The sequence below is a fragment of the Manis pentadactyla genome, chromosome 8, assembly GCF_030020395.1.
Source record: "Manis pentadactyla isolate mManPen7 chromosome 8, mManPen7.hap1, whole genome shotgun sequence".
NCBI lineage: Eukaryota > Metazoa > Chordata > Mammalia > Pholidota > Manidae > Manis > Manis pentadactyla.
Genome location: NC_080026.1, coordinates 107924012 through 107947608, shown reverse-complemented (window position 1 = coordinate 107947608; position 23597 = coordinate 107924012). Strand labels below are relative to the sequence as shown.

At 35.0% G+C, this 23597-nt stretch overlaps 1 protein-coding gene and 1 pseudogene across 10 annotated transcripts in view; one reads left to right on the top strand and one right to left on the bottom strand.

Moving 5' to 3' along the window:
• Positions 1 to 23597, bottom strand: part of LCOR (ligand dependent nuclear receptor corepressor) — a 192359-nt gene that overhangs the window by 17931 nt on the left and 150831 nt on the right. Inside the window, exon 8 of one of the 10 annotated variants that reach the window (XM_057506180.1) lies at positions 12042 to 21470. The exons of the other annotated variants lie outside the window; for them this stretch is intronic. Within the exon in view, the coding sequence (XP_057362163.1) occupies positions 20501 to 21470 (970 nt within the window). The 3' untranslated portion in view covers positions 12042 to 20500. Of the gene's footprint in view, positions 1 to 12041; positions 21471 to 23597 lie in introns of those variants that run through there. 10 annotated transcript variants of the gene reach the window in all.
• Positions 4559 to 6306, top strand: LOC118912934 (swi5-dependent recombination DNA repair protein 1 homolog; annotated as a pseudogene).

Below are 23597 nucleotides of genomic sequence, written 5' to 3'. Positions count from 1 at the left end.
TTTTATTATACTGAACTGAAATATACTGAAGGTTCTGGGGGCTATTCAGTTACATAATTCTTACTGCCTTAATACAAAAAAGTTGCATTGGCAGTCTGTGTTTTATTAAAATCTTCCTTCTTATTTCTTCCAAACAGCAGCTGTGTTTAGGAGTTCCACCTTTACTTTTAGTAGAGTACTTCTGCTCACTCACTGAGAAACTGCATCTGCAGGGCCAGACTGGTACTTTATGTAAGAACAGGTTATGGATGAAGGTTTGAGCGATAGCTTTATAAAGGAAGTACACAGATTTTTCTAACAGCAACTTCAATTGCTCAGAGGCCTTTATTCCTCAGTTTTTGGTTCTTGGATGTGTTTCTGTTGTTTCTGAAATATGTGACTACAAATAAATGGGTTTTTACTGCTTTTCCAAGTGCATTTTATACTTTAAGTGCATTTTAGCAAGATACAAAAAAGGCAAAGAAGATTGCCAAAAGTCTATAAGACAAATTAAGAAATATCATGGTATTTTATTGTACAGAAAACTGAAGAGATAAATGGTTCTCCCCATCTTAGGAAGAACAATCACCACCAGTCTGTGAAAATCTTCTGGACACTGCTCATGCCTGTGGCTATACTCTGGAAGCAGGGTTCAGCATTGGGGATTAGCAATATGCCTGAGATCAGTGAAATAAAGGCATGTTCCCAGTAAGAGGAGAGAGTGCTCTGAAAGAAAGTGAGGAAGCACTTTCTTCTAAGGTGATGTGTACACATAATAAAAAACTGAATAATTAATCCACAGGTGATATCTAACTCCCTTTATGATTGTAAGACTTAGACCTGTTGCTGTCCTACATCTTTCAATAATTTAATGGTGCTTCAATATTTTAATCACCCTCATCTAATGTAAGGTTTTTCAAAGGGCCATGAAACCAGCCCTGAAGAAATGACTGTGGTGATATGGCTCAGCTAGTCCCCAAGGACAGAACAGACACCCACATGTATTTATCTCTTTCACAGCATCATGGCAAGGAGAGGTGGTTTTTTCACAACTAAGGCATACGAAGAAACATTATTAGTACTCACTGAGCTCCACTCTGACAAAGCAGTACAGCATTTGGATGCTGAAAAACAGCATCAGAGAGATGGACTCAAGCTACACCAACCTTAAGAGGCATTCCCAGCAGTTGTCTGGGAAAGCCAGAGATGAAAAGATTAAAACTGCAAATGTCAACCTTCCTTGGGAGAAAGACATCAACAAAGGGTCAATTTGAATGTGTGTTTTCCTTGTCAGAAGGATCAGGGACTGTGTGCTGGTGAACCACAGGTCATTAGAGCAAGAAGTAGGGTGGTCTTTATCAGAACTATCTCCACATGGAATAACTGTACCCTTTCCAGAAATCTTAAGCCATAGTGGTTTGTTAAATTCACTGGCAATTAAAGGGGTCTTGCATATTTATTCTATAGTTTTTATCTTTTACTGACCTAATTTGTCTTATCTTTCCAGGCAGATGTAAATTACTTGAGTGTAGCTATGGAACACATTTCATGTTTTTCTTAGCAAAAAAGGGAAAAGAAAAGTATCAGAGATGTTTCCTGGGTTTTCTTCCTGGGCAGCACCATTTACCGAGATAGGAACACAGGCAATGAAGCTGGCGCCTGGTGCCTTGTTGGGGGGTATGTGTGTGGGGTATGTGTGTGTCTGGTGAGTTCTGTTCTGTACACATTAAACTGAGGTGTTTATAAGATTCTGAATCTGAGATGTCTGGTAGGCCACTGGAGACAAAGGTATGAGCCCACCAGAGCTTCAGCTGGATCTGAGAACCTTCACATTAATACTAACCTTTGTCCAGGTGACATTAAATGCCCTGTTATAATAGCTAACTTATAGCATAGTAATAAAATCATATTTGATGTACCTTTAAATTATCCAGCTTCCTATCTTCATTGATTTTCTCTAGAAATCTCAATAGGACCTAAGTTGAGATGAATCTGAATTTCATATCACTTGAATATTTGATTTTCAAAATTAACTTCAATTATCTGAAGTTTAATTCTATCATATGAGAATAGACATTTTTTAAATTTAAGAAAGTGGGTGTTAGCCAGTTTTGCCTGAAAAACAGTCTTTGCTTTTGCTTCTGGTTATTCAATTTTTCCAATAGCCTTAGGCCTTTAGTAGAACCTAAATATAGCATTTGCCCTGATTTAGAATGCTCTCAGGCAGTAAGTAGGGAAACCAGAAAAGGCAACTCTCAGTCCTGCAGATCATTCACTCAAGTTGAACTACAGGGAGGCACTGTTTTAGTTGAGTGATTATAGTCAGGATCATGTATGTCCTTCACATCTGACTAATACATAAGATCTTTACAAAAACAGTAATTCATCACAGATTTTGAAACCACCTGTGTGATGTCATGTGTTTTCCACTCAACAACAGGACTCTAATAGTTAAGTGAATTATTTATTAATCAGAAACACTTCACCACCACCACTATAGAGCAGCGCAATCCTAGGAACTGGTTAATAGGAAAAAGGCCTGCAAGAAGACTTCCAACTACCTGGATTAGTTTTGAGTTTCTCTCCTTGGTGAGAACGGGCCTGCATGACTTTGTCTTTCTATCCTCAGTGCAATGCCTAATTCTTAAGGGTGTGGTAAAAGGATAAGATAATATTCACAAAAACTTTGAAAGGCACAGCTTAAGAACCATGTGTTATTTCACAACCTTATCATTAATGATTTACTTAATGATGTTTTTCTAGATCAGAGGTTAGACACAGCTGAACTCACCTACTTTGTCAATACTTAAATTCCTGATGGGAAGTATTCCTGTGGTTAATATAAATGGTGGATGGCCAATACTTACTTATGTTACCTTAGGGCAAAAGACAATCAAATAGAGAAGAGATATGACAGAAAATTGAAATGACAATTTTAAGAGTCTAGAATTTGGGGCTGATGGATTCGGGTAGTCTCTTCAGTACCTGCTCTCTCCCAATAAAACTGCTTGATAGCAAATATACCACTACTGATAATCAAAACACATTCTTCTTGACCAAAAAGGATCAGCAGACAGTGTATGATGTTTGGATGGGAGCTAATCTTAGTACCAGAAAAACGTAATTCCAGGAAAACAAAAGGGTAAAGAAAGCAAGAGACAACACTTTAGACAGAGTGAATTAAAGAGTTAAGAGTTGTAAGTTAATTTAGCTTGATTCTTCTCTTTAAAAACAAGAAAACATGAAAGTGCATCATCAGCCCCCCTTCAAGGCAATGAGTTGTACTTTTTTTGCCAGACAATAATTTGAATTTAAATTTCTTAATTCTTTACTTCTTTACTTAATTCTTTACTTCTGGTTCTTCAAGGGCCCGGATATGTCTACTGAAAAGTCCTTGCACTACACTGGGAAATCCATCTACCCTTGACTATTTCACATCTGTGTATTTCCCAGACCTGGATACAAGAATATTTCAAGGACTATGACAAAATTGTGTTATGTGTGTGTGTATACATATATACATTACATAGTGGAGGAGGTAGTGGAGATATTTTTTCACTCTCTAAATAGTTATGTGTAGTTTTACCTCTGAACTACCAATAAACAAGTATTCTTTCCATGGGACTGAACTAGGAGAAACAGTAAAAGGGTAGGCAAAGTGATATGGAAAAATGCGAAATAAAGTTCTTAAGATCACAGAATAGAAAAGTGACCTCTTAAAGTCACTGAGATAGAACTTAGATGGATTCAGATAGAAAAAGCAATTCTCAAGAAGAATTATTGCTCCCCAGTGTCAGAATCATGGTGGATGGTGTGGGGTAGGGGATGTCAAATGCAGAACATATCTGTATCTCTTCACTTTGGAAGAGTTTCTGTTGTGGTGAGCTACTATTGCTGATGGCAACATGGCATCTTGTTCGGGTGTGGATTGGAAAAATAATTAAGAACTACTGATCTAAAACAAAAGACAGGCAATCCCTTTGAAATAGCTTTCTAAGTTTACTGTGTTCTTAACGAATTCACTAAAAGCAGGGAAGAAAAAAGGTTCAAAAAATTATGAATTAATAATCTCAACTGAGGGAAAGGAGAGGTACTTCAGAGGATGCTTACTGGGCATGAAGCCAGTTTGCTAACTTTTCTGTATCTCAGGGCTTACTCTCCCCGATAAAGGATTATTATTCACAGTAGGTCTAAATATGATAAAGGCATCTTAAGGCTTGTATATTCTACCTATTTCTCTTCAATTTAACCGAACCGCCCAATTTATTAAATTGGAATAAAAAATACAATTATCAAGGGATTCCATATTCACTCTTTTAACATATTTTCACACCATAGGCATATGTACCCAGTAACTCTGAAATATAATCAGAAAGTTACCTGGCGATAAGAAGTCAGAGCAAGGGGTCATTAAGCACAAGTCTAATGCTTCCATCTCCTTTGTAGGAATGTTAAGAGGCTCACAAAACACACTGTCAAACTATTAACTTCTGAAAGTTTTTTTTTCACCAATTAATTTTTATCATCCCAGGCAAGACCAAATACATCATATCTGGTGTTAAGTTAAACAAAAGGAGAGTGGGTTCAGGGGCTAAGAAATGGGAATTTGGACTAGATGGCCTAAGTTTTAAAAATGATAGTTCCTGGTGGGGGGTGTGGGGGATGGGGAGAAATCCCTCAGTGATATAACTAAATACTGAGTTGGTGAGAGCGCAGACCTAATCCAATTAGTTATCATACCAATTCTTAGAAAACACTTTGAAATAGACTTTGATATATAATACAATAATTTCAGGCAAAGAGGGAAGACCTCTGCCCAGGGCTGACTTGAACTGAAAAAGAATGTCTGTCACTAGCCTCACTGAGTTAGTGAAACCAGATAAGAGAGAGATCTAGATGCTAAAGGCGTAACTGATATTTTTCAGAAGGTCAGGATTACATGGGAGCTCATGACAAGCCAGTGAAACTGGCCTATTACTTTTTTGCTTTTGTATTTGTCAGACAGGGGATTAACATCTATCTAGTTTTTTGGGGGAACTGCCCCTTAAGACCCAATTTAAATGACTAGGACAATGATGGATTTAAAAAGGCATTTAACAGTTCACATGAAAGATCCTAGCAACACAAGTATTTTCTCCTCTGAAGAAATAAAGTGATGTTTCTGATAAATATTCCTAGTTTCTTTTTGGGTGAAACTAAGAGAACTAGCCTATTATATATCTAAATAAGCAGGTATTTGATAGTGTTTTGAGTTTTTTGTGGGATCTTCTATATCCTAACTTTCCTCATGTTCTCGAGGTTCATAATCGCCATTCTTGAAACCATACAAATCCATGGTATCATTAAAAGTGGCAAATTCTACTATTGTTGTCATAAAGTAAATCACTTAAAATTGACACACTTATGGTAAGCCTAAGTATTTACTTACAGGACCATGGCTACTTTATAAAATGTAAAACATGGAACAAGGATTCCTAAGGTGCTTTATATAAAAGATTTAATGTTATTTCTCATTTGTTTACCATCTAAATGTTAGGGGTGGTATACATATTTTAAAATTTAGGGGACCAGCTCACGGCCTTGGCTGTGTGTGTGTTCTACACTCTGGGGATGGCACAGGGAAAGGTAAACCAAGATTTCATTTTCAAGATGGAAAGTCCCTCCGATTCAGCTGTGATTTTACCTAGCACTTCAGAGGCCAATCCACCATCACACCATACAAGTAGTTCAAGAAAACAGACTATGAATGCAACACTTAGAGAATGAATAAGGAAAACTAGATCTTCATTTAATTCCTGTTACAATGTGGTAAAATGCTTTCAAGTAGAGAATGAAGGAAATGACAAGACCTATTCAGAAAAACAAGCATCTTCAACAGAAGTGCTTGGAATTTCGAGAAAGTTTTAAACACGTAAGACAGTGAATCTAAATGAAGTACATTAAAAAAAAATACCTTGGAGAATATCAATGTAGGTCAATCTAAATCAGTTGATATAACTGAGTCATGCAGGGATCTTTGTGAATGAGAATCTTCCCCCAAAAAAATAAAATGAAGAAAAAGCAAAATCAGTGAAGCAGATTCAAGAGAAAGAAGACCTTCTTTGGAGGCTAAAATTAGTCAAAATTGTTTAGATCGAACCTGTCTCAGTTACAGTTGTTGATAAAGAAGTGGAGAAGCTGTGGCCAGCTGCTGCTTTATGAGTTGCAGTTAGCTTATATGTATCTGAGGAAAACAGAAACTCAGCCTTACTCAGTTGAGAGACCACTATTGTGTTAGATGATAAATTGCTACACTTTAACAGAAATGAAGAATTTGAAGGTGTTTAGTTCATGATTTCAAGAATATCTTTTGAGAATGACAACTTAATGAAAATTTAGTATTTTGGATAAATTTGCCAAAGAAAAAGCTGCCAAGAAAAAAATTTTTAATCATGTTTAAAACACAGTTTTGGGCAAATCTGGAAGTTAGTTTTAATACATTGCTTTATCATGGTAAAAAAAAGTTTTATTTTAAATGTTAAAAAGTAATCCAATCTGGTAAATGTCTAAACCTAAATGGTCTAAAAATGCCTGCTTCTCTCCTAAGTTTATGAACCTGTTTCCATCCATTTACTACATATTTCCATGTGGCTGGTTAACAGGTAATTAAAATCCTATGTTAAAAAATAATTAAATAGTAGTATAGGGATAAGCTAAGTATTTTTCTATCTACCATTCTCTCTAGGGTGCTCTTGGAAATTTTCAGACCTTTATAACCATCTCCCACCTCACCTCTCTGGAAATACTCAAGGCTACTGTTGGAGATGTACTGGAGTGGAGTGAACTAAGCAGAATCATCTGTATATTCAAGTTTTTACTCAGCAGTATTGGGAGACAATGTATCCAACTGTATACATATAAACACACACACATACACAGGCATGTGCGCACTCATATACACACACATATATACTAAACTTAGGTATTTGTTCTACCTTAATTCTTATCCCTGGTTCCATTACTTCTCTTGCTTTCAATATACAATCCAGTTCAACAACACTTATTTGACTTCCCTTGGAGAATATTATATTCTAAGTTCCCTGCCACTAGTTTCTCTTCATTTTAGGGTTTGCTTCACATTATCCAGCACTACCATCTTCCTCAAGCCCAAATCTGATCTTGTCACATTTTTTGCCTAAAACGTCTGTCATCTTCTTACTGCTCACACTCCATCCTCCTTAACAACTTTTCCCCGCAGGCTGTGTGAGAAAGTTCTTACCCTACTCTCATGGTTTCTTTCATTAAATAGCACTTAGGCTGCATGGTAATGGTTGACATGGCTATTGCCTCCACTGGATAGTGAACCTTCTCTGGGTCCAGAACTGTCCTTTTTTAACTTGATAGCTTTGCTTCACTGTCTAAAACTCTGGTCTCTGCTCATGTCAGGCATGTGATGAATAAACTAACCAAATAAATTACAATGTAGTGAAAATAATTTTTCTAAGTTATTTTCCAAGAAAGTTGAAAAGGGCAGAGGAAACATTTTGACATTTAATCAGAAGGGGAAAGAATAAGCTTTCAATAAAAATGAGTTCAAGTCAACAAGGTAGAAAAGAAGGGAATTCTGAAGTTCAGACACTCAGAGTGTAGGCTCCTAACTACAAGCACACAGGAGGTTGCTAGCATGCTCTCCAAGGTACCAGAAAAACCGGGTGAAAAGGTGTGGTTTACATAACAGCTTTCAAAAGCCAGTAATTTTGACTGCAACCCAGAACAAGAAATAACTTTTTACAAAGTTAGCCAGTACACCTATCCCACTCTGTAAAATGACACACAAGTTTCAATAAAATAGTATTAATACTTATTATATGCTATACACTGTGATTCTACCTCTTTTAACTTCTTTTTTAAATGTTTAGGACCCACTAAAATGATCTTACAACAGGTTGCAAATGGTTGATCCAGTCTGAAACACTGGTCTACACAGACTCACCAGTTCCTAGCACCTCATAAAAATCTGTTTATCCTGGTTAATTTCTTCTTCATCTGTCTCTGACTAGCTGAAGTTACACTGCCAGGTTTTCTGGCAAAAATGTCTTAAATCAATTAGGTAGATGTGGAATGAACACTGACAAACTGTGTTATCTATGATCAGATTTATCTGTTTGAAATGTGCAGAACTCCACTTGGTAAGAGTGTAACTAAAATCACATTAAATAGGCAGAAGATTCCCCAAATTCATTCAATGGAAAGTTTAAAGATTCGATGATTAAACACATATGCATGGACACATCCCCATACTTAGCTCTTACATTCTGTTATTCAAACTTTACCACCATGTAAAAAGAAAAATCCAGTTTGAAAGAACATTAACATTTCAACCCTGAATACTAAAAAAACTGTATACTGTGGATATGGAGATAAAGTGTATGTAACTTTACAATTTTTAATCTTAAACATCTTCTGCTTTCCAACTTTTATTCCATTTATTCTTTGAAAAGAAACAAAGAACTACTAAATAGCTTGATAAAAGCAGCACTCCAGGTTTCAACATTTTTATGTCTTAAGCATTAAGACAAGATTGGTTGCCAAGTGTCCCAGTCTGATTAAAACTCATCTGCCTTCATTTTCAAAGTTCTCATCAATATAAACAGCATCCTCTACAACTTTCAATCTGATTTTCTCATTCTCTTCCTATCCCTCATGCTAAATTAACTCCTGCCAAGTGCTGTCACAGTGCTAAGTATTTTACATACAGAATATCACAACAAATAGCAAAAAGCCTCACAGCAAATCCCTAAGGTAGGAATTATAAGCCCCCTTTTTCAGATAAGAAAACTGAGACTCAGAAAGGTTCAAGATTACATACAAGAAGGGCTGGGATTATGAACCAGGCCTATTAAAATCTGCCTCTTAAACTCGGGTTATTCTCTAGTCTCCTTTCTATGCCCTAATTACTCTTCAAGATTCACCTCTTCCAGCAGTGAGTCAACAAATACGGACTTCTATTTAACAAGCAAGTTCATATGCTTCAAATGTAATTTCTTTACTGGTAATTTCATAATATCGAGTTTACTCCCTTTCTAAAGAGTAATGTAAGTTTATTCAAGAATGAAACTATATTAATAGTTGAGACTTTATTAGTTAAAAGTGAATCTAAAAGAAAAGCATTAGTAGGTATGCCCCTCATTCTAATTCTAGATTGAGTCAAGGGTGCCGAAGCGGTATAGAAATAGTGTGATGGTTTGGAATCATGAGTATTAAGAGAAATTCATTATGTGAGGGGGGCGAGTCCCTTAAATGCCCAAGTTCCATGTTTTTCATTTAAAGAAAGATTAGAATGTGAGGAATAGTAGTTAATCAGTGGGTTAATCAAAACCTCCTATGGTCACAAAATGTGAATAAATGTAACACTACTAAACAGTACACTTATAAATGGTTTGGATGATAAATATTATGTCTTTTGCCACAATTAGAAAAAAAAAATTTGCTGAATAAATTTTAAAATGCAAAAACAAACAAAAAAATCCCACCCCAAACCAAAACCTCCTTTGCTGCATTAACATGTTCAAGCCTCACTCTTACTGAGTTTAGTGGATCTGGTATAGGACCCATGCAATCTGTATTTTTAAAAGGCTGATACTGATTAAGATTTATTATATCCAATGATCCCCAGAATTCTTTGTGCTCTAACATTTAAGTCAGAACTAGCCTGCAAACAACAGAAATAGAAATTATGAGTAACATACCTTAAAATTAGAGTCAAAAGTAACTGCTCGAGCTAATTTTTGCAGCAAGTATCATCACATTCATATAGCTCATGAACACTTTAACAAAATGAACTTGTTTTCAATAAGACATCTAAATAAAATTGAAAAGGATATCTAAGTAAAAAGATATTTAAATAAAAGACATCTAAAATGACATCCAGATCTATTTTTTTCCTTAAGAAAATGCTGCAATACAAAGGTTTATAGATCTTAATAAAGTGTTGTTACTGTATTTCTCAACATTGAAACAGCTATAATTAGTGTACTTGGCTCACATTTAAGAGAAAATTGCATTTTTAATAGACTCAGCTGAAATGAAGCCTAAAAGGCATTTAGTCAAAACTCTCACTTTACAAAAGAAAAAAATGAGTGATCTTTCTAGTATACCAACCTGAAAGAAATTTGAAGTACCAAATAATCCCTTATCATTCTATGCTGCTGATAAAATAGAGTTGTCAAGAAGAGTACAATTAATGTGCTAAAACTATTAGTCAGGGAACAGTAGTATTCTTACATGCTTATAAAAAGCTCCAGACTCAAGAAGATTTAATACTTGTGGATTTTTATATAGAATTGTACTTACTGTCCATTTTTTACTTTCCAAGTTGAACTCTGACCAAATCATGGCTTCAACTATTTATTAATTATACCAATCAACCTTTTTAAATGTTTTGTTTCAAGAACATTCCTTTCTCACTAACCTCTGAAAATAAGCCTGCTATTCCAATTGTAAATGCTGTTGATACTCACACTACCATTACCCCTCCAAACAACAGAAAGTCCAACGACTTCTAAGATGAGTATGATGAATAAAATTCAGTTAAAATGTTTACCATTTGGAAGCAAATACTGATGATCTCTGACTACAAGAAGTTACCTACATGTTACTCAATAAATACTTTCCATTAAAAACAGGATTTTTCACTTATTTTAGCTAAAAAATCTAACATCATATGACTTGAGTATATGCTTTCACATTTGAATGGAAGTGTCTGGCAAGAGAAATTCATAGTCCTTGGGGGCAAAAAATTACGACTCCACAACTTAGGAAGTGGCAGAAAGTTATACCATTTTCTATTTTTTCCACTCTATTTCCCCTAATGCAGTTTTCATGATTCCTATACCTTATTAGTCATAAGAGTCCCTCAACTAATTCCAAAATATCAGAAGAAAATTAAGGATTAGAGTAAATAAGTCCTTTCAAAAATAAGGTCATAACAATTGAAGAGCTAAGTATTAACTTGAAGATAGGATCACTAAAATATATTCATCTATGAAATGGCTAGATTACAAACCTACTACACTGATCTAGACACCAGTTTACAATGGATAATGACAAGAAAACAAGTATAGTTTTGAAATCTACAAATAATAATTAGATTTCCAGAAAAATGTTCTATAAATATCTGGCACAACGAAGGAGAACAAATGAAGCCAATGAACAAGCCTGTAGTACCAACAATATTTCCAATTTGATAAACACTGGACCAAGAGGCAGAAATAGCTAGACAGCCAAAGAAATAAGACAAAAGTATTACCTGAAAAATAATCTACAACAACGTTTTTGAATACAGAATGCCATTAGAAGTTACAGAAATTAATCAGCCTACATGTATACCACGATCTTAAAAAAAGGTTTCTAAAATATTTTGCACATACATTTCTAATCTCTACCACTATAATGCAGCTGTCCCCTTAACCACTTTACAAAAGGAATTATGATATAAAACTTCTTTATAGACCTACTTTCTAAAAACCACAATATAAATGTTGAGCAACACATATATAATATTCTTTCATTTGTCCTGGTAAAAGGAAACACCAGCATCCTTACAAGAATCCAAACTACTGTAATAACCTAACTGAACTGACAATGTTACTTTCATATTTATGCCTCAAAAAAAGCAAAAATTAGTAAATCATTATTCTCTTTAGCAAGCAGTCCCAGCATAACATTTTACTCTAAGAAAATTACAAAAGTCCAATAAGCAGGTATTATGAAAATGTTAATGTGTCTTGCTTAGCTGAAGGTATTTTTTTTTAAGTGAATAATCCAGTGAAGAAAACTCAGGTAGAGGGTATCAAATTAGTGAAGGCAGAGAGTTACAAGACAGTATTGCAACCAAATACTGAAGCACGAATTTGAAGCGGCAATTTCCAGTTAACTAAGAGATTTCATCTAGAGACAATTTATCATAAAAAACTACCAACTTTGATTACCACATGCATTTTCAGTACATTTGAAATCTTACCCCTTTTGTGGTTGTAAAAAAAGCATTAAAATTTTAAGAAGTAGAACCCAAGCTTTTAAAACAGTTTTTCACAACAAAATTTATTAGAAGAATAGTGGTTTTGAAAAGTCTAGCATCCAGTGAGAACTACCATACACAACATTACATCTGGGAATGTTTATCCAAAATGTCATGGTCAAATAATACAGTGTAACCATTAAATCTTACACATGCACGAAAGAACTAGCGCTTCTGACATACAATGCAAAAAAAAGGGGACCACATGGATTAAAGTTTTAAGTACTCATCACATACATTAAGACACAGCTTATTTTAGTCCAGTCAAAAATCAGAACTGCATTAAAAAATTTAATGTAGTGCAATCAAACCAAAAAAATTAACTTGTGATCATAAGTGCTCTACTACATAAACATTGATCATAGCAAGAACAAAAAGTTCAAATCACACAGTACAAAAAAATCTGTAAATAAATATAAACTACAGTACAAGAGAAATATTAAATTATACAATTCCGTCAAACTGTAAACAGTATATTGAAATGAGGTCCATAAGAGTAAAGGGGGTTCCTGTTTTGTTGAATGACACTTGAATTTCTAGAAATCTGAAAGATGCTGTGTTTTCTATCTTCAAAGGCTATGGGTTTTATATATGGAGAATTCCTTTAAGATGTAAGTTATCAAATATTTAAGCAGAGGAATAGTCTATTTTGTTAACCACAGACAGTACTGCAGTAAACAAAAGGAATTTTAAAGAGTAAAGACCTCCAGCAGACAAGTCTTAACATTAAAGATGCAAAGGGCTAAAATACTGGAATTAGAACTTTGCATCAGAAGAAACTTGTCATTGAGGACTCCAAGGCTACAATATATCCTGACAAAATCGTCTGTGAAAACGCAGACGTAGACCTCTGCTAATTTTTTGACATTTACATACTCATGTTACACCACCAACTTTGGCAGAATCACTACTAATAAACTCAGAGCACTCCTGGCCCAATGGTTCCATCACAGTGGCCAGTGCACAGAATTCTCTTAAAGACATTGCATAAACTAGAATGTAGAGGTCAGACACCCAAGGACCAGTGCTTGAATTTAGTAGTAGTGTGGTGAAGAAGCAAGAGCCACATCAAGGAGGAACTGCATCTGTTACAGGTTACAGAAGCAGCAAGGAATGTCATTTAATTGTGCTGGCGATTAGTGGCATTTAAAAATATATAGTTTAATTGTGTGTGAGCCCACGTGCTCAAGTGCGGCATGTGCTGGCTATACATTTATGCACATTTTGTTTGTTTAAATACACTGTTAACAGGAACCCCCATATTATCTGCTCAGTAGTAATAACTGAATATATAGAATGCCACTATAAGAGTGTGAGGCACCGTGTGCTGGAGAGTTATATGCAGCTTTAAAATCTGTTTGGCTGAGTTATACCTGGATACCTGAACTGAGTTTTTAAGTTGACATTCATCAAGGATGTGCTACCAGCACGTCGAAATAAAAGCAAAACAGAAAAATACAAGTCACTGTTAGGTTTAAGAATAGCATCAAAGTACCTGAATTGAGTGAGAATAGTGTGTAAACTGTCCCTGAGGGTTTTTAAACAGTGTGTACAAGTTGGATTCCTAAGAACATCAGTTTTATTTAACAGTGTGGACTGATAAAATACCAATGTCTGACAGTTTAAAGTGGAGGTTATAAAGAATTATATGCAAACACTCCAAATGTATAGTTTATACATCTCTTCTCAAAGCAGCAATAAACTGCTGTAAAGTATACATCCCATCAGAACAAGCAACATGTGGGAGTCAGATAAAGGTTTCTTAGTCTGGTTTTCTGACAGCACAGCATATCAATATCCAATGACTATATCTTTCCTAGATCAGAATGTTAACTAATTTTGACTAGTGATATAGGATTAGACTTTTAATCAAACACTTTGCTATTACATACTAAAATTCCTTAAACTTACTAATGCTGGTATACTAACCTAATTAATTATCCCCCTCATTTTAGAAATATACCCTTCCACAACTTAAAAACATTAAGATCCATTTTCAGTCCTCTGATGTAAAAAGCATGTCAGTGAATTAATATTAAAATTTACACAGTAAAAAGGCTTGAATTTCAGCCAAAGATTCTAAATACTGCTCATTCCCTGAAGACTTAAAGGGAGAGAGAATCCCTACCCATTTTCCTAGTGACTTATTTTTCTAAAATGGTCTGACACAACTTTTCATTTTGGGGAATTTTCCCCTCACTTCCTCTCAAATTCCAAATTCTTAAGCCTGAAATGCCTAATGAAATGGGGAAAATGAGGCAATCACTTGGAATTGCTTAAAAGGTACACAATGTTATTATCTTTTTAAAATAAGACAAGATTTATATAAATGTGATCTGACCCTATATTATGTAGTATGTTTTATATTTTTAAATAATCACCCTAAAACTTACAGTACCTAAGACTCTGAAGATAAATTAAGACTTTAGTGTTGTAACAGAAAAAGTGCTGTATTATCCCTTTTCTAGTACTTTAAAGATTTTGGACAAGTGCTTTTCTAGTGACAGTAAAGTTAACTATATACCCTTCCACCAAGCAGGAAAAAAAAGTCACCTGGATGAAAGAAAAGACTTTTAGGAGTGTAGCACCGGGTATTTACCAAATAACAGATGTTGTTTCACTCATTCTGAGGGGGTAAAAATAGTCTAGGCTGAAATTCTATTTGGCTATTGAATGTTAAAAATACCTGCTCTACTGTGTCAGTGTCCTGTGTCCAAACCCCCAACCCCCCCTCCCCCAGTCCCCTTACACACTATCCACTGAGAGTCTAATCTCTAAAGAGATTATTTTAAAATTTATGCTTTCAGGACATACCTGAGAAAGGGTGCAATTATGCAGAACAAGGAACCCAAGACTGCACTAATACTGTTTATAGGTCCATAAATTCTTTCCCAAATCTATAAAGACAAATCTATAAAGTCTAAGAGGTATGGATCGTCAAATATGTCTTACTGCTTTAGATTTTTTTGGTATGTGTGTAGGGTCATTTCCAGTGTTGAAAAGATCACCTTGAGTCTGTTCAATGACAGTTCAAGATGGGGTAAAGAGTTCATTTTCATATTCAAACAATAAAGATTAAATATTATGATCGTAATATTTGTGGCATCCAATAAATCTATGATTAACTAAAAGTGCTTGCTTTTCGGCTTTTATTGATACAGCTCTAAATGAACTGGATTTATCTTAAAACTACCCCCCAAATAGCTGCAGAATTAACTCATGTTTTATTGTTTGTCAAATCGGTAATAATTAGCCCTGACTCTTTTTTCAATCTAAAAGATTTTTCCATCAAATAAAGATGGCCCAACTTTACCATATTATCTATCCTGAAACTCATTTTTAGTATTGTAGGATAGAATCTTTAGCCTTTTCTAAAGTCTATATACTTTCACATACTACTTCTCACCCCCTTCCCCCAATCTCCTTCATAACACCTAGGGCACACAGTTACAGGGTTAATGTCTGCTTCTGTAAAGGCAACTGCAATTTTACTTGGGAAGAAGAGACACAGGATATGCAAAGAATTTTCTCTATTTTCCCTTCAGTCCCCATGTGCACAAGTCCTACTTAAGTCTCAAGGACAGAATGAATCCAAAAAAACTTAGAAGACTTTGGAGATTCTGCATTCCTTTACCAAAATTATACTTTCTTTCTTTTTGAAAGCAATTAAAATTTTGAAAAAATCCCTATGTAGCTTAGAAGTCTTCTAAATAGGCTGCTTGCCTAAGCCATTAAGTTTTTAATAACACTGGCCTGACCGTATACTAATGAAGATCTAATTATAATGGGAAGTAACAAGGAAAACAATCTTTGATATCTTCATGACGGTCAAAATTTAACCTCTAACTTTCAATGTCTCCTATAAAAGATTATGTAGAGCAATTCAGTCTATTCCCATATTATACCATCAATGCAGCAACCTGAATATACAGAAAAGGGTGGTTCATATGAAAACAACCTCTGGCATTGTTAAAAAAGAATAAATGCAAAAGCACAAATACATTGTTTAAAAATCAAATCTACAGGGATAATAGTTAAAAAAAATGATACCAAACTGTCATATATCTGCTCTACTAAAAATAGCTTCAGGTTCTGACATTGGGCTGACTCTTTAATTTGTCATATAAAAATAGCTAACTGAATGCAAGCTTCACATGGGTCAATGAAATGTAAGAGAATCACAAAGGCTTAGCCCAAGGCCTCATACCATGTGCTTACTTGGGGTCAGAGGGAGAACACACAGCTCACTAGCAGCTCAAAGGCTGCTAAGTACTGCCTATAATTTTGGCCTTTGCAGGTTGTCATTTTTAGTCTAATTTAGAGTTCTCTCCAGAAAATTGGGAACTAAACTTCTTATTGTGTCTTACTGTTTTACTATCTCATATTATAGCTCAGGTAAAATATTGGGGAATGGAAATGCCAATTGGTTGAGGTAATGGTTTATATTAAGAACCAAAGTTTTCTAAAAGCACTTCAATATTGTAAAGAAAAAGTGTACCAAATAAAGCTAATACACACTTCACAATTATTGAGTTTGCTCACCAGAACTGAACAGTAATTAACTTCACCTAAGGACCCTATTATCATACAAAGCCTTACTCATATTCATGATCTGCTGCAGCAAAGGTTTATCAAGCAACATCTAAACTTCAGAATAACAACAAACTTAATATTAAAAAGTATTATACACAAATATAAATTATTTTTCCTGAAAGAGAGATCTTGTCCTTCATGGTATTTGTGGAACAGAAAAAAGTGTATAGCTCATCACAAACATGATTCAGAGTCACTTGTAAGCCTACTGAACAAAGTAATACAATACATTAATTACTGTCAAGCTTGATGACTCTACTGTCTCAGAAATGAGAAGGCTAATGATTAAAATACCAACTAAATAACCTTTCACAGAATTACTTAGTGTTCTTGATTTTATATAAGTGCCATAGCTTATCTACTCTATATCAATGTTCTCTCATAAAAAATGCAAGAATTGATTTTACATACATATCTTCCAACATTAGTTTGTGTAATGTCATCATCTGCCCACTGGAAAATTTGAGGAGAAAGGGCTTTTGTGACAAAGACAGCTGTGAACTATACTTTCCCATACCATAAAAATGGTCAATTGTTGTTTGGGCCATGCAAAACTCTGATTAGCAGAAATTAAGCATGCGAATAGACCAATTTCTATTACACACTTATGAGGACATTCCCAAACTAGAATATCTACACTGAAAGTGCCAATACAGAATAGTGGCAAATCAAGAGAGAAATAAAATATTAAAGGATCATCGCGGCACCAAGACTGACAGCCAGCCGTGTGATGAGCCATCTCCAAGAAGTACATGGTATAATGGAACTCTGAACACAAAATTTAATATTAAAAGTGCACCTGAATATTACAAACTAACTTTACAAAACCTACATAAGGTAAAATATATATCTTTTGAAATATTCAGCAGCTTTCTGTATTTTTTAAAGTTTTTCTTTTTGAGAGGCTCATGAAATTTAAAAGGGACCACTACCTAATTTCAACCATGCTCCACAAAACAATAATGGCTATTTTATATTGCAGTTACCAATGTAATGCAATTAGTGCTTTAAAAAATAATCTACACTCAAAAAAGAAAAAAAGAGAGAGACCGACCGACCTTTGGAGGAAATACACTTATTCAAAAAGCTTCTTGGAAAAGAAAATTTACCTGAACATCAAGTCATGAACTGATCTCAAGTGTAATGTTTAAAAAGCTTCACAGACATGAATATTACAATCTTCAGGTCTCAGGACTTTTTAATCTGAGAAAGTTTAGAGTTTGGTTTGTTTTTAAATTCACTTTCTAACAAAAACAAATAATAGAAGTACTCAAATTTTCACTATTTACAACTCTCAGCCTACAATCTGAAATGACACAATACAAGTTCTCTTATTTAAACTGCAGCATTAAAGGGTAGGCACACCATTCTTCTGCTGCTCGATTGTCATCCACTGAAACACACATAGAAAATATTTATGTTAGTAAATGATCACTCCATGTACACTACAATGACAAAATTTACATAACTCAACTCATACATCACTTTATAGGACTACCACATAGGATTAAACCTCTCTGAACAGTAAAACTACGAAAGTTGTTTTAGGGCCAGATTTTTAAATGGGCCTTTAACAATGACTTTCTGAGAGGGGATAAAAGCAAGCACAAATTAATTGCTCAAAGGGCCTTTTTACAGCAATGTTGGGCTACTGAATACCCCAAACATCATGCAAAAAAGCACCGTAGCTGCAATTAATTGTGTGTGACAAATTATTGAGTGTGGAACAAAGGAGGCATTCCTTCATAAGCTTAGCCCTTTGCTTTCAGCAAACTTTCTACAACTTCCTTCAACTGCAGATGAAAACCACACGTTTCATGAAGTATTTTTATTGCAACTTCCAGCTAGGCTAGGAAATATTGCAGAATCATATACTGCTGAATCCAAACTGCTTTTTCTGTTGAGATGACTAGAAAACTAAGAGGAAACAGGCTCAGTCATCCACTGATTAAACTGCTACACAAAATAACCAAACCAAAAGAGGAACCCAAGCCCAGGCTATGTTAAGAATGAGCAGTGCATCTATTTTAATAACAGCAATGGTGTGCCTAACCTTTGAACACATAGGTTGCTGAGGGAAATCTATCCTTAACCTATTTAGCTGCTCTATAGTTTCCAGGCAAGAATTTTTGCCTTGGGAATCTCCTCAAACTGTTAGTATCCCTCTGAAATAATCAGCCTCAATTTAACTATCATTCCAAGTTTGCTTTTATTTTACATTAAAACTTAAGTGATTTTTTTTTCTGTTTGTTTTTGGTTAAGCATTTAGAAGGGCCTGACCACCTTTCTCAGCAGATTAGAATACAGGACATTATGTGGTGTGGATTCTGTTCTGCACAAACTAATTTTAATTTGGTCACAATGCATAATTAAATTTCATGGGCTTTATCAGTTATTCTTGCAAAAACTGTAAAAAAAAAAAAATTCCAAACTTAATTACTGTAATTTAAAAAGCCCATTTCAAAAAAAGTTTAAATGTTTCTCAAGGAGTGCTTGTACAAACATGATCTGAAAGGTCCTGAATTGTGTGTGCTAAACAACCATAAAATCCAGTTAAATATCAGAAAAAGTTAAGAAAAAGATATATAGGATGCCAAAAAAAAGAAAATGCAAAGCAACAAATTAAATAAAAACTAGAAAGCAACCCCTCCCTCCTTGTACTATTATCTGGATTAGTTAAAAAAAGAAACTCTAATGAACTTCCTTTCTGATTGAAATTATTAGAACACAAACGCAACCTAAATCGTATTAGGTTATCTTGGGGTTGTGTTTTTTTTTCTCACCACAAAACATGGATCCTTCATTCATGTGTATATTTGGGCAGACTACTGAAGCTGTAAAATCTAGATACCACTTTTGCAATATTATAATTACGTATACACAATTCTTCCCCTATTTCTCCCATTTCCCAATAAACACATCTTGAATATTTTAAACTAGCTGCTGCAATGACACTGAGTTGCTAATTAGCACATGATCAAATCTGTAAAAGGATTTAAGAATACAGAGAAACTTAGTTTGCTAGAATGAGGCATCCTCTATTGTTTTATGTAATGTACCCTGACTGCTCCTGAGTAAGAACAGAGCTCAGGAGCTCGTCCTCCATGAGATAAGGCTATATCCTCACTTGTTGGTGAGACCAAATTCTACCCTTAGAAAAAGTCCCAAATGAAATTACAGCAAAGGTAGTGTTACAAAGTAATTAACCGAAGCATTCTGAAGGTAGTGTGTGCACATTTTCCACCTCCTTCCCCTCTGGGTGAGCACTAAATAGATTGCCAATTTGTTAGGGAATTGAATAGTGAGAAGAAAATCATAAAATGTAAATTGGCCCAAATAATTATTTATCATTGAATGACCAAATTTCTTAAATTCAAAGGTCCATCATTCTTAGTTTTTTCTGTAGTTTAATCCTTCAATTAGTTGAGTCGTGGAAGAAAAAAGATGGCTTTCCAATTTGCAGTGATAAAGCTCCCAGTATGACAAAGGTGGTTTCTAAAAAGGGGCTTTTTTCTTTCTCTTTTTTTTTTTTAAATAAAGACAAATATAACTTAAGAAAAAAAGAAAGAAAAGCATGCAGCCTCTACAAGCAAGGAGTCCACTTCCATGTATCTGTTCTCTGTGAGGTAACTCAATTCTCTTTTGTAGAGAAACATGCAAAAGGCCAAACAATAACCGAGCCATACTGCACATGAAAAAATTTAAAATATGCAACATTCAGAATACACCTTTCACCTCTGTAAACACAAGTCAATGCAAACTCTGCAAAGAAGCAAGTGTCACAGTAAATGAAGTTAGGTGCAAGCAATGAGCTGAACAATGCAGTAGTGCTCACCCAGTTTGTACAGTAATTGGCACTCTACAGTATTCCTACTCGTTTTTTGATTCATTTGCACTTTGTGCTGCCTCTCCCTGGGGATCTAATTCAATCTTTACAGAAACATCTGGCCCCTCCGACCTCATTAATTTCATCTTTTTCTTTGGAGGGTTTTTCAAAGTGCCCAGCCTCTCCTTCACTTTGTACTCCAGTGTACTGTGGGGAATCCCATAAATACTCTGAGCTTTGGAAACACTCATTTTTCCACTCATAACCACTGAGATTGCTTCCTCCAGTATCTCACTGTTGTACTGTCTGTAACGCCCTCTTTTCTTCCGAGGCTGCTTGGAGCCAGGGTCTCCTTCTTGATCCGATGTGGGATATGGCTGTCCAGAGGTAGACTGCTCAGCATCTGAGCCCCAAGAATCGGGTCCGGCATCTAACATGCTTTTTCTATTTTGTTTTGGAAGAATAGCCCTTAATTTTTTACTAAGCGCGCTCTCCGTTTGTGAACCCATTACCAAAGAGCTATAGCTGTACTGATCACCAGTGCGAGACTCCCAAGAAAGATCCATTCCTCGAACTTGTGGTATCTTTAAATCTACAGGAGATGAATGGCTCGCATCCTTTTTTCCATCTTGTTTTGCTTGAAGTGCCATTTTTGGAAAGGCAGAATTCTCTGCAAGAAAAGGAAGGTCACTGATGTTGCTGAGTGCACCATTTCCCCTGAACTTCATACGGCTGAGGTTGAACTCATAATGTGGTTTTGCCCAAGAGGCTTCCCTGGATAATATTAAGTGTTGTCCATGATTCTGTAATCCAGATGGCCCAAGGCTGGCAGCTGTGGATAATTGGTTTCTGCTCAGTAGTTCTTCACTAATCTGCAGGGATCGAGCCAATGGAACTTTGAGTGATGTGGAGTGTGCAAAACCTTCCCTGGTTCCATCCTGTAAGCTTCTTGGAGGTACCCCATCACCACTCCGAAGTCCGTCTGGGCGGTACTGGCTGGGTCTCCCAGGTCGCCTAATTGGATGGAAGGAAACTGATGTGAGCAGGACTTGCACAGGTAGGGAGGGATGGGTGAGGGGACCACTCCTTTATTAGAAGGCCTTGCTTGGGTAACATCACTTTGTGTTATTTATTTATTTTTTCTCTAAAATTAAAAAAAAAAAGGTCTCAGCAGTTAGTTTTAAAACTTGTTCACAAAAAAAGAAAAAGGAAAAAAGAAAAAAAAAACCAGGAGCTTTTGGGCAAAGAAAAATTAAACCTGTCAGCTGGTCTCTGGTTGGGTTCACAAATTTTCGGAGAAAAAGTTTCGCGCAACTGTCTGAAAATACCACCTTAATTATTAATTACAAAGTAATCATCAAGTCTCCATAGATCTACACAGAATTGTGTTACCAATGTGACGTTACCACTAAACAAGTACAGTAATAAAAGAGTAAGCCAAATTATTTATTTTAATGCAACATATTCAACTTTCATGACAACCAGCTATAATACTAGAATCACTTACATTGGTGGAACCCATAATTGCTCATTTATCCCACAAACAAGTTGATGTTCATCATCAAAAACAAACAACTACAAATAACATTTATTATTTTGCATGGGGAAAAAAACACGGTTGCCAGTCCCAAGGGGGGGAAATAGCCCAAACCAAAATACCCATCACATTGTAACTTACCACACTGCTTCATTTTAAAATACTATTAGCTGCAGATACATGAGTACCACAGATTCTCCAACTGAAATAATCCAAGTTTTAAAGAGACTGCCCTTTATTTTCCCCAAACTTGTTCCTTAGGTTTTACTCAAGTAATTATTGTCAGAGGTATATAAACAATACTGTAGCACTTTTCAGTTTAAGAAGTCTCTTCTTAAAATACCAAACATCAATTTTGAAATTTTAAGTGTATAGCTTTCAAAGAATGTTTAAAAAGTCAACTACTTCCACAAAGTTAATTCATAAGGTTTTCATTTTTCACAATAGAGAAAGATCCTCAATGATAAAACTGGCAACTGGTAATGCACGGTAAAGCGTGCCCAAGGGGAATAATTATATTAATGAGGCACAAAAGTGTGACTTTGCAGAAATAATGATAAACCAGCTACATTCTCCAAGTCTACAGGGACTCTGTGCTATTACCAATAAATAACATAATACGGTTAACAATGAATATTCACCTAAAAGATGGGTAGGCTATTGGTGCTTTTGTCTTCCAGAAAACAGAACCACACAGAAAACACTTTCCACTCAGAAGAATAAACACAGCAATTTCAACCATATTAATACATAGACCTGGTAGCCAAGTTTAAAGTGAATCTTAAGCAAGGGATTGATTCATTTATGCAAACCACACTTAAGCTTCTCTTACATGTGTCCTTAATTACAAAACTCAAGTTTTTTGATATATAAATGGAACACACTGATTTCAGACCATGATGACATATATCTAGTATAAACTTTAGTGAAAAGAAGGGCTTAAGAAAAAAAGATTAGTAAACCAAGCAAAATGTATTAAATCAATAAGTTATTTTTAGACTGAATTAAAAGAGAAAAGAAAAAGGAAAGTGATGAAGTTTTAGAGAAAATAAAGGGAGCATTTTACAACTCAATAAAGGAATCCTTCAATTTGAAGTTATGTAAGATTAAGTTGAAAATGGTTAGTCCACGTAGTGTCTACTTAACCTTTAATATTCCAACAACTTTGCCATGTAGATATTCTAAAAGTAAAATAAACCTAAATATTAACTAATTTAACTTACTAAAGTAATTTTCCATATCTAGATAAAGTTTATGGTCACAACACAGTTTTGTGAAAATGCTTTCCCAATATGGCATCTAAATATCTTCATTAATACCTGACTTTTCTAAATGGTTAATATGCATACACAGAGGGAGAATTAAGACAATTTGTAATCTATAAAATTAGGTGGTCAGAAAATTCACTTTAGTCTGCTAAGAGTTATCAAAACTGAATATGTAATAATGTCTTGGCAGCATCAGATGGTTATCCATCAATATCTACAACCAGTCTTAATCCACTTAAGAAACAAAAAATACAAGTACATCTTCTGAACTGCCACACAAGAATTAAAATTGCAGTTCAAATTAACAAACAAAATAAAACCAAAACAAATGAGAAG